Source organism: Caretta caretta, chromosome 4, assembly GCF_965140235.1.
Source record: "Caretta caretta isolate rCarCar2 chromosome 4, rCarCar1.hap1, whole genome shotgun sequence".
Taxonomy (NCBI): Eukaryota; Metazoa; Chordata; order Testudines; family Cheloniidae; genus Caretta; species Caretta caretta.
In genome coordinates, this window is record NC_134209.1 from 68,761,355 (window position 1) to 68,780,005 (window position 18,651).

Below are 18,651 nucleotides of genomic sequence, written 5' to 3' on the forward strand. Positions count from 1 at the left end.
AGCAATCAGATTCAACCCATAACCTGTGACGGGACAGCTAGCTCGAGTTTGAAGCACCAGTTAACTCAAGCTAGAGATTTTTGTCTATGCCTAGGAGTCAGGTTAAGGACAACACTCAAGTTATACCTTGAGCCAACACTGCAGTGAAGACAAGCCCTAAAGGAGTCTTAACTATCATTTAATTGATGTTAAGGTTGGGATTTTCTGAACTCTGCTCCCAATAAAATCAATTCACTTCAAGGGCAGCAGAGTTAGGTCAATGCGGAATGTTTTAGAAAATCTCACCTCCAGTGATTCTCTGTCTTCCTACACCTACTTAATCTATATTCAGAACGTGTCACTCAAAATATCAATGTGAAAAAGCTGGAACGCCTAACTTTAGGTAAACGAGTAGTATTTCTAAAGGGAAATGAGCCTTTAGAAGACAAACTTTGGTTTCCTCATTTTTTTAATTCTCGATTTACTCTCTTTCAGCTCACTCACATTAATATATCCACTGGGACTGTCTGTAAAATAGCAGATTTATTAGACCATATGTACCTTTAACTCTAATATGATGAAGCCTATTATCTAATCATTCCCCTCATCCCAAAATCTTACCACATAGTAAATGTAAACCAACAAGCAAAAAAGGTGTGTGATAATATAAATACACACACACACACACAGCGCGTCTCTCAAATTAGTTACTTATATGCTTTAAAAACCAGTTCCCAGGTAGTAGAAATACTAATTTTTAAGTATTTCTCAACATGTTAAAGTCTTACAAAAACAAAACTATCTTCATATACGATCACAGCTTGTTCCAAGTAACTGCTGACTCATTCAGTTACGCCCTACAGTACATTAGAAACACAAACTTTTAACAGTGGCTTCTAAAGAATGTGCACTGCACAGAAATTCTAAGTTTCCCCCATCCTGCACCAAACCTGTCTTCCCAGATATGACAACACTGTAAGCAGAGCTTTGCCAAAGAAATGCCAGAGTTGCCTGCAATAATTCCCCCAAACCACTGCCATTTCTCTCACAGTATGTTGGACACTGACACTTTACTATAAGAGATGCACCAAATGATGATCGGAGATGATCTCCATTGTGGAGAAAAATGAACGACTGTAGTCGCAAAACTTTTAGAGCCACGTTGAAATGCATTCCTGAAAACTGTTTATATTCACGGCTCGCTACTCATACATGAAAATTCGGCTGTTTGGAGAATGAGGTCAGCCAGAAAAAAATCTAAAACTCAGAACTTAAAGAGAGAGAGGACATTTAAGAATATTAATGGCTTTTTAATAGATATTTTCTTCGTGATTTTAATTTAGTACTCTCCAGGATTATTATTTCTTTTACAGTAGTTTCCAAAAGCCCCAGTCAGGATCAGAGTCCATATTATTCTGAACACTAGACACCCATATTAAAAGACAAGTCCCAGCACTGAAGGGCAGATGCATTTTAAACAAACATCACAAAAAGTAGATAAGGAAAGTCTACAGATCTGGGTAACCAATTCAAATCTGTTCCAGGTAGTAATAACTAAACCCCTCTATTTACTGAAAGGTGTTGGACAGCCATCTAGAAAGTAGTTGATGGTTTCACTCCAGTTCACTGGTGACAGGTGTCCACCCAACAGAACTCGTACCCTTGTTACCAATTTTACCAGAGAGAAGAGGGATTGATCATGTATGAAGACTGAATTTCTCCGTTCCCCAAAGCGGTAGGGGTGTGATGGGAAAGCTTGTACTGCTGCTGACTGTTCTATGGACTTTAAAGCATTTATGAGCAGCCCTAAAATAAAGCAATAAACTTATGGAAAAAAGCAGTAAAAATAGATTCCACATGCAAGTTTCCCAGGAACAGTTTTTAAAGTGTAGAAATAGTATTTTTAGAAATCAAAAATAGCTGAAACTGTGTGTTTAAAAACATGTTGCTCAGAGCTTCAGTCTTCTGCACAGTGAGCAGTATGCACAGACAAGCAACAAGTCGTCCAAGCCCCCTTCAGCTACATAAACAAGGGAAACACTGCAGAATATACAGTTGATTCTTACTCTCTGTTTACAGCTAAAAATACATCCTTAAACCAGTGCTTCTCTGTCAACTGCAACATAATAGCTACCATTTCATTTTTGCAATTACTGCACCATACTTCTTATGCAAAACTTTAGCAATTCAAACAGAATTAAACGGCTAGATGAAGGGGAAACAGCATTTTTTGCATTACAATTTATTTTCCTTTTGTTCCTAACAATGAAAAACATCCACTAAAAAGTACACGCATTAAAAACATCATTATTCCCTTAGAATAGATTCTGTGCATTATTGAACATTAGCAGTCAATATCTGTGACAACTGTGTCCTTTCATCTTTTTGTGCCAAATTGATAATGATTGGCAAAATAGGAAATGATGTGTCCAGTGAAGCTTTATTTATTAAAGTGATCAAAAAAAATTTTATTTAACAAAAAAAATCCATAAAAATAACTTGCAGAGTTTACCATTTAAAAGAAAAGTAGAATCATAACATGTTCAAATCACAAACATACAGAAAAAACTAGCAGATGTCTAAATAAATATTTATTCCTTATGATCTTAACCCTTCCCAGCACTCAGTGAAGTTTCTTTTGGGTGTACTCTCAGCCACTACATTTCTGTTGACATATTGATGCACCTTCATAGTGTGAAACAAAAGTGAAATTTGAGATTATCTGCTTTAAATGGATAGGCTTGAGGGATGCAGGCTAGATCTGTGAAAATGAGGAATGTCCTGCATATTTCAGTTTGTTTGTAGTGTTGTTGTAGCTGTTTTGGTCCCAGGATATTCTTGTCAGTATTCTTGCCCCACAGTATTCTTGTCAGCAAGTTAAAGAAGTATGGGCTGGATGAATGCACTACAAGGTGGGTAGAAAGCTGGCTAGATTGTCGGGCTCAACGGATAGTGATCAATGGCTCCATGTCTAGTTGGCAGCCGGTGTCAAGTGGAGTGCCCCAGGGGTCGGTCCTGGGGCCGGTTTTGTTCAATATCTTCATAAATGATCTGGAGGATGATGTGGATTGCACTCTCAGCAAATTTGCGGATGATACTAAACTAGGAGGAGTGGTAGATACGCTGGAGGGCAGGGATAGGATACAGAGGGACCTAGACAAATTGGAGGATTGGGCCAAAAGAAATCTGATGAGGTTCAATAAGGATAAGTGCAGGGTCCTGCACTTAGGACGGAAGAACCCAATGCACCGCTACAGACTAGGGACCGAATGGCTAGGCAGCTGTCCTGCGGAAAAGGACCTAGGGGTGACAGTGGACGAGAAGCTGGATATGAGTCAGCAGTGTGCCCTTGTTGCCAAGAAGGCCAATGGCATTTTGGGATGTATAAGTAGGGGCTTAGCGAGCAGATCGAGGGACGTGATCGTTCCCCTCTATTTGACATTGGTGAGGCCTCATCTGGAGTACTGTGTCCAGTTTTGGGCCCCACACTACAAGAAGGATGTGGATAAATTGGAAAGAGTCCAGCGAAGGGCAACAAAAATTATTAGGGGTCTGGAACACATGACTTATGAGGAGAGGCTGAGGGAACTGGGATTGTTTAGTCTGCAGAAGAGAAGAATGAGGGGGGATTTGATAGCTGCTTTCAACTACCCGAGAGGTGGTTCCAGAGAGGATGGTTCTAGACTGTTCTCAGTGGTAGAAGAGGACAGGACAAGGAGTAATGGTCTCAAGTTGCAGTGGGGGAGGTTTAGGTTGGATATTAGGAAAAACTTTTTCACTAGGAGGGTGGTGAAACACTGGAATGCGTTACCTAGGGAGGTGGTAGAATCTCCTTCCTTAGAAGTTTTTAAGGTCAGGCTTGACAAAGCCCTGGCTGGGATGATTTAATTGGGGATTGGTCTTGCTTTGAGCAGGGGGTTGGACTAGATGACCTCCTGAGGTCCCTTCCAACCCTGATATTCTATGATTCTATGATATTAGCGAGACAAGATGGGTGAGGTAATATCTTTTACTGGACCAACTTCTGCAGGTGAAAGACAAGCTTTTGAGCTACTCAAGAGATCTTCGGGTCTGAGACAGGTGTATTCAGGTCTGTATTTCAGAACAGATGGCAGCCTCTTTTAGCAATGGGAATTTTTGAGTAGCCTAACATCACCACTGCATCTAGACAGAGTCAAATCCTATATTTCCTGCAAAGACTTGTCTGTGCTGAGGATTCGCCTTAACTTCCGCTATTTGCCCCAATTTCAGCCATCTGGTATCCTCCTTTGGTATCCTGCTTGCAATTGAATCATCTCATTAGACTGACCTCACACTTGGTAAGGGAAATCACAACTTTTCAGGTATTTATACTTGCTCCTGTATTTTCCACTCCATGCATCTGATGAAGTGGGTTCTAGCCCACAAAAGCTTATGCCCAAATACATCTGTTAGTCTCTAAGGTGCCACAAGGAATCCTCATTGTTTTTAGGGTATGCAGTGAACACAAGAAAGGACAACACATGGTGATAGAACAGCACGCTGAATAAGCATTTTACTGAAGGGGAGACAACAGATAAAAGTAAAAATCTCTCCTCCACCTGTTGAAAACAAAACCAGAGGCAATGGAAACCAATGTAATATGCTAACAGCAAGAGCAAATCTAACCCTTTAATTGAGATTCCAAACAAGAAGCATCAATACAAAGACTAACCTTAGCCTAAGTGAAAGAGAACAGAAGTCTCCAAACCATAAAAATCTTTAAAAAATAAAGCAAATGCCTGCTCAAGCATGGAGTTTGATATTGTCCATAATGTTAGTAGTAGTGTCTTTCAAACAAAGAATCGCCTGAGTATCCTCCTTTATTATGGCAATTTAGAAATAGCTAGACCTGCCAGTTCAGTTCTAAAATCATCATTAGGCCTTTAGGCTTCCTTGCTTGGCTGGCGACAGTGGCCTCCTGCTCTTTCTGGAGGTATTTATTGTTTTCTTAAGAACACTAAAAATAAAATCTTTAGAAACAATGCTCCTCTATCCCTCCTCCCCATCTGTTGGATGATTTTCACTTTCTCTCCATTGCCAAAATGTTTTCATAAAACAAAGAGATAAAAAGAGACAGCTGGAAGTTACACCCAGGCATGATTAATTTGGCCCATTATTATACACAATTTATAATCAGATCATTCCATTTCTTGACATCAGCTTCCATCAGCCTCAGAGTTGCTTGTTGTGGGGACTATAAATCCTTCCAGTTGTTTTTAAAAGTGACTGTTGTTTTCCAGAAGAAAAATGAAAAGCCTTCAAATCTCAATTGAAAGGGGGAAGGGTGTTGTCATTAGTAGACTGAAAATGTCACTGTGTCTTCCAGAAAACAGCCTTGCCTAGAACTACAGCTGCCATCATGAACATTTTTGCCAGACAATTCTCCTAATAAGCAGGGACCAGAGGGCTGCCAGGCCCCTGTTGCTGGACAGTTCTGTGCACATTCTACCAGATTTGATTTGATTTTCCTTTCAGAAAGGTGATGGGGGACAGAAGACAGAAAATTTACTCCAGTGTATGTAAATCCCTTCAGTAACATCCTGGCTTATTTCAAAAGTCATCCACTGGGGGAAAAAAAAAGGTTATCCCCTTTTCCCTGTTCCCCCAATGGTTCCCTCACAACTCTCCCTCTTCTCCATCATGATTTCTCATTTCCCCCTTCTAGCTCCATGGCACTCCTTTTCCATCCCCATGAGTTTTACTGTGTCTCATCCTCTGTCTGACACCCCTGCCAAACATCTAGCCCCACTGCTACCTCGGGGGAAAATTGGGGCTTTTGATGTTCCTCCTGTGCTTGGGGCTGGGCTGCATGCTCCCAGGTAATCTCACTGCCTGGCTGTTCTCTGCTCCTGGTGATGCCTGCAGGTGCAGGCAGGGACCAGAGAGCAGCCCCATCAGTAAAAGTGGCTGTGTAGAGTATTGAGGAAGCCAGCCCAGCAGACAAGAGAGATCTTCCCTCCCCTTGCCAATGGCAGGGGGTGAGGGCTCCGGGCTCTGCGGTGGAGCCAGGGGTGAGGGATTTGGGGTGCAGGCTGCCCTGGGGCTATGGTGGGGAGAGAGGACTCCCCCCTGCTCTCTCCCCCTGCAGCAGCAGCACCCGTGCTGGGGGGGAGAGGCACCTCTCCCCACCACAGCAGCTCCAGAGCTGGGCTAGGTTGGGGCTGAGGGCTGGGAGCCTCTCTTCCCAGCCACAGCAGGTCCAGGGCTAGGTTGGGGCCAGGGAAGGGTGCCTCTCCCCCAGCCGCGGCAGGTCCAGGTCGGGCTGGGCTGGGTTGGGGCGCCTCTTCCCCGTCTGCAGCATGGCTGGGCCAAGCTGAGCTGGGGCTGGTGTGCCTCTTCCCTGTCCACGGCAGGTCCGGGGCTTTGGAAGAGGTCTCTCACCCCACCGCAGCCTTGAGCGCCTGCACAGCCCTTAATAGGCTGCCTCATGGCTGCACAGTTCAGAGGAAACATAGCTCATGAACCATGTTGCCATTAGCTTCTTCACTAAGGGCTTGTCTTCATTCCAAAGCTAAATTGGTGCTGGTGCAATCGATGCAGCAGCATCAATATAGTGGGTCTAGTGAGGACAAAATCATGATGGGAGCGTGCTCTCCCATCGATTTTTGTACTCCACCTCAATGAGAGGTTGAAGCAATGCTGGCAGGAGAGCCTCTCCCATCAACATTGCGTAGTGTGGACCCCGCAGTAAGTAGATCCAAGCTATGGCAACTTGGGTTACGCTACTAATGTAAGTCAAATTGCGTAGCTTAGATCAACCCACAGCAGTAGTGTAGATCTGCTCAAGGTGTGTGAGCTACTTCCCCTTCTGAGATGGATAAGAACTGTTGAAGGAAAACTAATATTGCTGTGTTAAATGAGGCATACTGTCAATGGAGCACATTGCATCAAACAGCTCCACCCTACTCTTCCACCTAAGCAGACCTCTGAGGTTAACATGGGACCTAAGTTTATAGATGTATGACATGCAGCCCTTCCATAACAATATAGTGATAGACCCCATTTTCTAGGATTAGTGAATGTTTGCTCCCTATACAGAGGAGAGGGGCTCTATGTGTTAATTACCATAAATAGAAAGGTAAACTTATGGGAAAAAAAGATGTTTGACTAGATTCTGGTCTCACACTGGGTTAAATCAGACATGCCAAACCTGCAAAAATAATGGCAGAAATGGGGCTTATTTTTGGCTTAATTGGCTTGTGAGTTGCTTGTTAACTAGTTTTTGGCTTGTATCTTGGTGCTTGTTTAGCTTGTAGCTTGTTGTACCCTGTTGCTGCTTCTTTTTGATCGGCTCCCAGCAAGCAGGAACAAGGGGGTGGGGGAGGACAGAGTCAGGGTGCACAGCAGGCCCACCACAGTCCCAGACTGCACACCGTGGGGATCTAGTCACAGAGTGTTGGGATTCTTAGGGGTTGGATTGTTTTGAAATGTGATTAGCTTGATTTTTGGCTTATTGTGAAAGTTGGGGTGCTTATTTACCATGTGAAAGGTGGCAACTGTGGTTTAATTCCATATTAAGTTACTCTGTGTTCACAAGCATGACTGAGACCAGACTTCAAAGCATATAATTTAAATGGATTTATCTTTAGTTATTGCAGTCCAGTTGATTAGGCACTGGAATAGGAGTCAGGAGACCTGGATTCTATTCTCAGCTCTGCTGCTGACCAGTTGTGCAACCCTGAACAAGTCACTTCCCCTCTGCTGCAGTTTCTTCATTTGTAAAATGGGGACAATATTTACCTCCTTTGTAAAGTACTTGAGGATCTACTGAGTAAAAGGCTAAGTATTATTATTCACACTGCAGAAGTCTCTATGGAGAGTTTCTTGGTCTTGTAGCTATCATAGTCTTGAGATCTTCAGAATCACAATTGTATTTGTTCATTCTACACATAATTATAAAAATTGCATTAAATTTACCATAATAATTGAGCAGTCATTGGAAACTACCTTTGATCTCTCACTTCTCTTTGAATGGGGTCAGGGGTGTACACTGAATCCAACATTCACCTCCAAGAGCTATTACCATTATTAGAATAATTATAGTTATAAACCCCATTGTGCTAGGCACTGTATACACAAGATTTATCTCACCAATTTCTATTTATGTCTATTTATGAAGTCTATTTATGGACTTCAATTATATTAAAATAATGGTTGGATTTGAAACCCAGTGTATTATGGGAAAATGAACAAGTCTGAGAAGACATAATTACCTTGACCTTTTCAAATTTATCCAAGCTCTGAATAATTTCTCGATATAAAGTATTTTCTAAATATATTTTAGTGCTTTTCACAGATATTCAGTGTGAATTCCCTTCCCCTCATCCTACCATAAATACTATTTTGCTCCAATTTTTAAAAAGCATGTTATTTTAGTGATTCCGTATTACCAACCCAAAAAGTTCAAAAAACATGAGTCAATCCACCCAAAATTATGAGATTTTTTTTTTAAATCACATTATTTTGGAGACAAAGATTAAACCAAGATCATTTCAATGGAGTGGAAAGTCATCACAAGATAATGATTTCCTGTAGCAATTGGCAAACTGCTCATTATGTGGATTCAGAAAAATCAATACTAGCATCTTTGAGGATACTAATATTTAGGAAATAAATCAGAAAACTGAATTAGTAAAACCACAGGCCCTCAGATACCCCATCTCATCCTAGCCTGGCCATCTTTAGTGGGTGAGGTCAGCTTTCTCCTCCTGCTCCTCCAATTCCTCTTATAGGTCTTTGAGGGCCAGCTAGTTGACCACTTCCTGGGTTCTTTGGAGGGCCATCAACTAGTCTATTTCCTGCCCTTCTTGAATTCTTAAGGTGCCGGTCCACTCTTCACAAATCCAAGAGATAGTCCTATGCCTTCTACCTCTATTCAAGAGCCCTCTAAAGGTCTCTAGTACTGCAGGAGCTGTAATTGATGGAGTCTTGAGGGTACATCTGCTGCAGAAAGTGAAACAGGCAAATGATCTGCTTCCCCATAAGATAGCTCCTCATTTTTGGGATGAGCAGACCTACCTTGCTAGTCCCTCCCACATGCAAGATTGGGGAGCTGACCAAATGAACGCACCCGAAATGACCAAGGGATCACCAATAGGCCCTCCAGCTGGGCATCCTCCAAAGATAGAGATAGGGAGTGAGTGAGGAAGAGGCCATTTTCTGGCCAAATATGTCCAATATTTACAGTAATTCAGGCAAAATGTAATTTACTATTTGATTTGCTCATCCTTAATTTCTTGCAACTACATCGATTTTAAGGCAAAGTGCATTTGGTTATTTTCAAAGCAGGAGACACTGACTTATAACAGTGTTCTAGTACCGTGGCTTTCTGTTATAAGAAATGGAGGATATGCTATAGATTTAACTATTTTATCTGATGCATATTAATGCAGAGTAGAATGATAATGTGCTATTATCTAACTGCTACAGTCTGAGAGACTTAGAGAAGAGACTTGATATTTCGGAACAATCGTATCCAGAATTAAAGATATGTGAGAAAGACTCTCCTTAAAAATTAAGAGAAAAATATTGAGGTTAGGGAAGAACAGAAGCCCTCTTTTTCTAATAGCATTGTAGATTTTTCTAATCTGCTCCATCTGAAAGATGACTCACAAGAGATTGGGCTTTTTTTTAAGCTCTTCCTTTTAAAAAAATTCTTTATGATGAATAAAGAAGGCATGAAAGGTTTTTGTCAAAAAACCTTTTTTTTTTAAACCTTAGAACTAGCAAGAATGTCAATTCATAATTTCCTGTTCTCCTGAGTATCTCAGTGATGTATGTGAGCTCCCAGACCCTAATTGAGGAGATTAGGATGGAATGGTGGGGAGAAGTAATAACTAACAAAAAAATCCATTCTCCCAAGTGTTCATTAGGGATTGGAATTAAATGTGTTTAAAAAGTTTTTTAAAAGAGTCTGACAAAAAAGCCCCTACACTCTCAAGTATCCTCCTTCAAATTTCCTTTCATGTCACCATTTCTCTCATGTTCCAGCTGCAGTACTGTCTTCCAGGACAAATAAGATCTTGAGATCTAGTGTACCAGTTTTCAAGCTCAAAAAGCTAGATATGGAATCACAAAAATGATTGCCACAAACATGGTCCTTTTGTGTATACTCAGCACTAACTCCTGCTATCCATCTTCATCCTTGAAAAGTCTTGTCCATATTCTTGCCACAATTTCACTGTGTTCCTGCAGTCTCCCAGATTCCAATATCATTTCCTCCAATCACTGCTTCCGCCAGCACCTCCCCCATATCCAAGATCTGATTCTGCTCCTATCCATACCAAATCACAGCTAGTTCTGGATGATTCCAACAAAATCAAGAACCATCCCTGGATAATCTATGGCTTTATCATATACGTTTAGGTAATGGTGTTAAAATGCAAGTTTAAACAGTTCCATCTAAACCAGTTTCTTACACACCAGGCACTGGGAATGCAGTCAAGCTGTGTTAGAAGTTCTAAAACTATGCTCTATTCTAGGTTTAGCTGGAACTGTGTTTGGGCACTGTTCCTTTACTCGGTTGCTGGTCCACTGTGCATGGGCCCGTAAACCCTGATCCTGGAAATACTTAGGCACAAGCTTACCTAGAAGTACATGAGTAGTCCCATCAATGTGCTTAAAACCAAGAACGTGTGTGTTTGCATTTCAGCAGTTATCTTACTGTTCTCCTTAAAAGCTGTATCCAAGAGGCCCTAGGGTGTTCACTGATGACCAGGTAAATGTATCTAAGAACTTATATAAATAGCTAACATACTCACTATTAAATCTAAACTTAGTTTCAGTCTTCAGTGCTTTTTCTAAAAAATAGTTGTTCCTGAAAAATCATGTTAAAAACTGAAAATTAACAGAAAAAGCAAGTTTTCCAAGGACACAAAATTAATAACTGAATCTAATCCAGGGAAAATTGAGATCAGGCTTTTAACTAATATGCTTAAGATGTGTGTGTTAGGCTGGGTCTTTTTCCAAGTGCCTAATTTTTACCCACAGTTTTTTTTTTTTTTTTTTTTTTTTTTTTTACAGAACAACATACTCCATTCATTTTGGACAATCTACACGAGCCCTGAGCAATTCCACTGCGTTGTGTGTTTGCTTCTAAAGTGGTCCTCACTCCTGACACACTAAAGTAAATCCGAATAGGTTACATATGATCCTGGTTGGAGACAGGACATTTCTTTGTCCCTACCCTCCTCGCTCATCTTGATGCGTTCTCCAAGATTCACGTTAGAGGCCTTATTTCTGCTGCAGAAAATAATTACATATGAACCTTTTAAGGGCTTGAAGAGGTATTAAAACCAGTGTTTTAAAAGTAGCATATTTATTATCTAGCACAGGTAGCATCTTTTGAAGTTTATCGATAGCAATTAAAATTTCAGCAAGTCATCAGCCAAGGTATTTATAAAAACAACCAGGTTTAGAGATTCGGGGATTGTACTAGACTCTGGTTTGACCAGCTATTGTCAAACATTTTGTTCTGGGGAACTAATACGCAACCCTTTGTGGACCACCTCCCCTCCCAATATCTGCTTCTTTTCCAACTATTTAATTCTCAGTCCACCAGCAAAGACTCTCTGGGTGAGAGTTTGTGTTGCACTCCTAAGAGACGCAGCACAGAACTTGCAGCCCAGGGGAAGGGGAAAAAACAAGTGATTAAGAAGCCACCTTTATGTCCTCCCAAAGGGCTCTGGGGACCACAAAACTCAGACAGCCCCAAAGAGATGTCCATATTATAGCAGCACGGCTGCCCAGTCACCACAATACCATGTGCTGTGGCTCTGCCCATCCCTTGCTTCATCCCTTATACCAGGGCCTGTGAGGGTGGTGCTTAGAAGACAGCCTATGGCTGCCTTCCTCAGTTCGTATGTCAGGGAAATTCTCCCCAGCCCTTTACACTAACTGGTACAGCACGCCAGCTGGACTAGTGGGACTAACACAGGCACTAAGGAAGAGGCAGAATAGACAGGCTAAAAAGAACTGTCCTTTCAAAAACGTCCCTCTCTTTTTCCGTAGGCCACATCTGGAAAGGAAGAGTAGGAGGAAAGTGGCATGGTAACTAATGAAGCGGAGAGGGAGTCAGAGGGTATGTGGAGATCATTGGGAATCAGACTGTCTGGAATGACAGGAATAGAAGGTTAGCAGGAGTTTCCCAGCCAGCTCGTACAGGGGCAGTTTTTCTTACAATATTAGCAACTTGCCCTAAAACTGAGATGTAGTTTATAAGACAGCTTAAGCCACAGTGCACTCAAGGTCTTATATTGTTCTGGGGGGAAAACAGCAAATTTTATGGAAAGTCTCTAATTCTATCAGTGTTTATGTGATCATTGTGAAAAATGGCTGCTGTTCACCAGATCTGAATTAAAATGTAAACAAAAGAAAACACATAACCACACAGTGAATGGGAGAAGAATTTAAACCTGAAAGATGGAGATGGGTGGGCAATTAAAACAGTTAATTTATCTGTGTTATGCAGGTGAAATTTCTGAAAGTGTTACTCATCGAAATGAGGGCAGCTTTAAACAACATTATATCATGGATGGATATCATGGGGATGGATCACTTGATGACTACCTGTTCTACTCATTCCCCCTGAAGCACCTGGCATTGGCCACTGTCAGAAGACAAGATACGAGCTAGATGGACCATTGGATTGACAGCATGGCCATTCTTATGTTCTCATTAGGGCCAGGGCAGGCACTAGGATTTTTACCACCCCAAGCAAAAAAAAATTTTGGCCGCCCCCACTTTTTTTTGTGCCCCCCGCTCCAACTCCGCCCCTTCCCAACCCCTTCCCCAGATCCCCAGCCCCGCCTCCTCCCTCGGGCGTGCTGCGTTCCCCCCCATTGCTTCCTGAGGCTCCCCCCCGGCAACTCCCTGACCCAGCTCACCTCCGCTCCACCTCCTCCCCTGAACACGCTGCCGCTCCACTTCTCCCCCTTGCTTCTCAGGTGAGGGAGAGGCAGCACGTTCAGGGGAGCAGGCGGAGCGGAGGTGAGCAAGGATGGTGGGGAAGCGCAGGAAGTAACGGGGGGAGTGGGGGTAGAGGAACTGCTCCCTGCCCCAGCTCGCCTCCGCTCCACCACCGCCGCCTCCCCTGAGCATGCCGCCGCTCAGCTTCTCCTCCCTCCCTCCCAGGCTTGCAGCACGAAACAGCTATTTGGCATGTGGCAAGCCTGGGAGGGAGGGTAGAGAAGCAGAGTGGCAGCGGTGCACTCAGGGAAGCAGCTGGAGGCGAGCTGGGGCGGGGGGGGCACATTTCTAGGGGAGGCATGGCCGGCACCTGAATGCCGTTCCTGGAAACGTGCCGCGCCAAGCACCCGTTTGTTTTGCTGGTGCCTGGAGCCAGCCCTGCTTAGGGCCAGTCATTAGGAATTTCCATTCAGTTCAAAATTCAAACATTTCAAATTTTTCTTCATTCCAAATTGGAACAACGAAAACTTCAAAACATCTTCAGAACTGGAATTCCAAAATTTCATTTGAGAAAAAAAATGAAACATTGATTTTTAACATGAAAATATGTTGATAAAAAAATGGAAAAAAAATGAAAAAATGAAAAAAAAGAAACATTGATTTTTAACATGAACATGAAATAATTTCATTTCAATATAACTGATATGATTTTTAATATAAATTATAATATAGATAATAACAGAATACAAAAATCAAATGTTTCAATTTATATACCAGACTATGTCATTGTCATAATCTAGTCAAAATATTTCAGCTTTTATATTACAAAATATAATATTGTATTTATATTATTTTTATATTAGGGTTTAAGAATTATTTTTAAATTATAAAATAAATTAAAAAATGATGATTGGTAATCGGAAAGTTCCTGCTGTAATTGGAATAATATATAAAGGACATGATACGTCATGTCAGTGAGCTGGGCAGTCAGTAAGCCACCCATACAGTTGTGGAGTCCTGCCTGTCTGCTGGGAGAAGGAAAGCTTGCTAGCATGCCCGGCTTAATGCCCACAGCAATCTGGAAACCCGGCCCTCTTGCCAACCAGGCATCCAGCCAGGAAGCAGGCAGAACAGCCAGTATGTCTGACTTCCTGCCAGCCTACTTGGCTGGCAGGTGGGCTAGCAGGAAATCAGCAAAGCAGGCAGGCAAGTTTAGCCTGCCAGTCTGCCTGCCAGCAAAACACTTTGATTCCATCAAACCAGCATTTTCTGATGGAAAACTGTTCCGTCAGAAAATTTTCAACAAGCTCTATTTATCATGTTTGAAAATAGCTGTCAAGTGACTTTGGTGACATGGTGCCGTCTAAAACTTTACAGTCAACGCAGTCTGGGACAAACTGTGTTCTGTGTCATGTCCGTGCATTAGGAGTAAGTCCTGGCCTCAGCAACCAATTGGTGAAGGAGGATGAGAATGGACAACTTGCCCAAAATTTAACAAAGAAGAGGTCATTAGAGACTTAGGGGAAAGAACTGTATTCTTGGAGTATGGGGGAGAAAAAACAAATTGGACAGGGTCTAGAATAGAATTGAAGGAAAGGAACATGAGACAGCAGTTGTAGCTGACAGGCTCAAAAGAGTTTAGCTTTGTTTCAAATGGCATTATCCTCCACTGCTCCATTTACTCTCTGGTAGCAAGAGGGAGTTCAGGAGTGGGAGTTGGAGATAAGGTGATAGGCAGAAATTAAAAAAAAATAGAGCTGAGGAAAAGATAGCAATGGAAAATGGATGAGGGGAAAAAGAGGAAAATGGTGACCAAACAAGATTTAGATAAACTTTAGGGGCATCAGACTTTTCAGGATTTTAATCAGAATCTAATGGTTTGAAAGTTTATGGCCTATCACTAAGACTGCAATTTGGGCACAGAACTTTTTAATAAATTTCACAGCAGAGATGTGGGTAAAAAAAAAAAAAAAAGATGGAAAGACAGATCCTGGAATGGGAGGTGCGGAAAGGTGAGGCCTGGGTGGTGGAGTTGGAGAGCAAGCCAGCCCTGCATTCACTCCACAGCAACAGCTCCAGTCTCACAGGGCTGGGCCTAGCTTCCTACTCTGGGCATTGTAGTCTAGGGCACAAGGTTGCAGCACAGCTCAAGTTTGGCCTGTCCAACCCTTCACAGATGGAAGCAAAGGGTCAGACAGGCCAAATTTGATTGGCATTGTGATCTAGTGCACAGGGTCATAATGCCACTCCAGTTTGGCCCATCTGCCCCTGCACAGATGGACCTAATTCAAAATCATGATTTCTGTGACCATCATGATCTCCATGACAAAATCATAGCCCTGCCTATCATTAATGGGAATTCTGAATCAATGAGAGTTCTTTTGTATAAGAAGGATGTTGATAAATTGTAGATGGTTCAGAAAAGAGCCATGAGAATGATTAAAGGATTAGAAAACATGCCTTATAGTGATAGACATAAGGCGCACAGTCTATTTAGATGAAACAAAGACAAGGTTATAGGGTGACTTGATAACAGTCTGTTGTACCTACATGGGGAGCAAATATTCAATAATGGGTTGTTCAATCTAGCAGAGAAAGATATAATATGATCCGGTGGCTAGAATTTGAAGTTAGATACAAAATTACACCTCCTTTTCAGTCTGAATTTAACAGTTAGGGTAATTAACCACTGGAACAATTGACCAAGGGTTGTATTCTCCATGAAGATTAGATGTTTATTTTGGGAAAGTTCTATAGCCAGTGTTATACAGGGGCTCAGACTAGATTATCACAATGGTCCCTTCTGGTCTTGGAATCTATGAATCTGTAATATCCATAATCCTTTTCCAGCTCACAAACTTTTAGGTGTGCTCACATCTAAGCTCTGGTAATATCTGGATGCTCATGTGTATGAACTGAGAGTTCTTATTCCTGTCACAGAAGCAAACACTCAGAAACTTAGGGAAGCTGAAGTCACTGTCTCAGCATTTAACAATTTATTGCTGGGGCCTTTTGTTTTTTCAGTCATAGTTTTATCAAACAACCCAGTATGTATTTCATAAACAAGCCCTTTGCAATTTTGTGTTCGAAGTAAAAAAGACAATAGGGAAAACCTGTTAAATCTATTAAGATTTTAGACCATTAGAAAAATAAAATAGCTAATTTTAATCCAAAGTGAATTTTAATGCTTTCTTACTATTACTGAAGGAGAGTGAATTGGCTAAACTCCCTAACCCACACCATCAAAGAGGTGGGGGGAAGGGGAGGGAGTTGAGAAATAAATACAGGGATAGAGTTCTTACCCTGAGGAACGGTAGTCTGGTTTATTTCTTTCAGAGCGATCTGAGAAGAGAGGAAACATATTATCAGCACAAAAATGTTAATGTTCTTTAGCAACACTTGTACAAAAATCTGAAACAACTTTCACACCATACTATTAAATATTATAAAGAGACTATTCAAAAATAGAATGAAAATAGAAATTCTTTTATGGGACGGTTTGTCTGCATTTAATTGGTTTGCCAGAGACAAGATAAAATAACTAGAAATGTTTATGTTTGTTAAATTCCCCTTCTCAAAACACAGCCTTTTGCATGCTTATTCTTTTATCTGTTGTTTATTAAGCTCCTCGCTAAAATGAAAAGGACTTTAGTTTAAAGAAGAAAAGCGGGGGGGGGGGGGGAGGGAAGAAAAACCACAGATTACTCAGCGCAAAAAAATCATTCCATGATTCATAGCTGGCAGAGTTCCCTGACAGGATGGAGGGGAAAAAATCAGCAGTCAGTTGTTGCAACATCTGCAAATACACTGAATTCAGTACTGCTCTAACATTAACTCTTTGCTTTCCTTGCAGTTTTAGGTGTGGAGTTCTTTTATGCTCTCCATCAGTGCTTTGATTATTTAGAGTAGTATTAGAAGAGGGAGTTTACTGGTGTCTAATGAAATTGAGCAGCAAATTTAAATGAAGTCTATTAGGTGCAGTCAAGGACTTAGCTAAATTGTACTGAAAAGTGCATATATTTGTTTCTTATATAGACCCACAAGCATTTTTAAAATATGAATTTTCATTTGACTTTTCAAATATTCTTATATGCAAAAAAATGAATATATTACATTAAAAACAAGTAGAGCTATCCTGTCTAAAGTAAAAAGAGTTAAAATTATCATTCAAGCATGGCAAATATTTTATCTAATATACTTGAACTCTTTGAAAGAAAAGTAAATGAGATTCATACACTATTGACAGGTTACAGAGTAGCAGCCACGTTAGTCTGGATCCGCAAAAAGAAAAGGAGTACTTGTGGCACCTTAGCGACTAACAAATTTATTGGAGCATAAGCTTTCGTGAGCTACAGCTCACTTCATACGAAGTGAGCTGTAGCTCACGAAAGCTTATGCTCCAATAAATTTGTTAGTCTCTAAGGTGCCACAAGTACTCCTTTTCTATATACTATTGAGATACACATTTTCCAAAGATAGAGCTTTCTTGATTTATTTATAATAAGGGATCCAATTTATAATTAGAAGCATGTTCTTACTGATTATATCCCCACTGATCAGTTATTTTGTCTCTTACATTCTGTGGATTAAAGCTTCTTTATTTGTATTAGTAAACTGTTAGGTTACTAAAAAGCCTGTCTAACCCTAAGAAATATAGATATCCATGAAGATCCTCCTGTCCATTTGACATGTATTTTGAGATTTAAAATCTTGTATTTGAGCAACAATTTGTTCTCTAGTAGAACAAAGACAAACAGAACATATTTGTGCCAATTGTTCTGTGTAACAAATGCACAATGGGAAAGTGTTTCCCTCTCCCATTTCTGCATGGGTTTGCATTTGATTCTATCTTGCTGCAGTTTGTCAGTAAAACTGATTACTTGACACTTATTTCCACATCCAACTCATGTTCAGTTTACAGGTGCTCAGCTCCGATTCTCACAGCCCTGCAGCACATCATCTGTTAAATTTCTGCTATACTTTGATCTCCATTTCATCACACCCCACCGTGCTCAGTTTGCTAGCTAGAATCAAATGTAATGTCTCAAACCAGAGCCACAAAAGCAGTGGCTCAAACACACAAAGAAAGTCTTGCTCATTCCATCCTTAAAATTTCCCAGGTAACCGCCTTACCTGTGGCTATTCAGGGACAGGCAGAGGTTCCCACTTAGTCTACTTGCCATCTGTTGCTGGGATCCCAGTTTCCCTGCCATTTTTGCAGCCATTTAACAGCAATATACTGACAGGACATTCCAAGTTGGTACAACATGAATGTGAATGTGCCAGCAACAGCGGAGAAAAGGAGTCAAAGAACATGTAAACAACAGCACCAGAGCTTTCCTCCAGAGCCCACTTCTGATTGGCAGATTTTCCATGGCCAGGCCCCACAACTGGAATGCTGTCATTCAGGAAGTTAATGCAAATCCCTTCTCCCTTTAATTCTTTGTTAAAACAGGAAATGGTACAGCTGTTTTAAAACATATTTTATTTACTGCTTAAAATAGAGAAAGAACATCATCGACCATACTTCTCGACTGAGCTTTATTTAAAAAAAAAAAATCAAGGGAACGTACTACTTCTAAGTAGCATAAAAATAATAAAACACTGGTCTTCTTGAGGTTATAGGCTCATTAAGAAGTAAATAAGCTCTGTTTAACATGATTTGCGGCAAGAGAATCGGTCACAAAGGGTTTAATTTCAAAAGTGGCTTTACCCTAGCTTCCAATTTTGTTTCTATAATTTTGC

At 41.1% G+C, this 18,651-nt stretch overlaps 1 protein-coding gene across 3 annotated transcripts in view; it reads right to left on the reverse strand.

Moving 5' to 3' along the window:
• The window catches only part of SH3D19 (SH3 domain containing 19), a 129,482-nt gene that overhangs the window by 82,275 nt on the left and 28,556 nt on the right, over positions 1-18,651 (reverse strand). For 2 of the 3 annotated variants that reach the window (XM_048847360.2, XM_048847359.2), the window contains exon 2: positions 16,209-16,248. In XM_048847360.2, the coding sequence (XP_048703317.1) occupies positions 16,209-16,248 (40 nt within the window). Of the gene's footprint in view, positions 1-16,208; positions 16,249-18,039; positions 18,219-18,651 lie in introns of those variants that run through there. The other variant, XM_048847361.2, reaches the window with a different exon arrangement.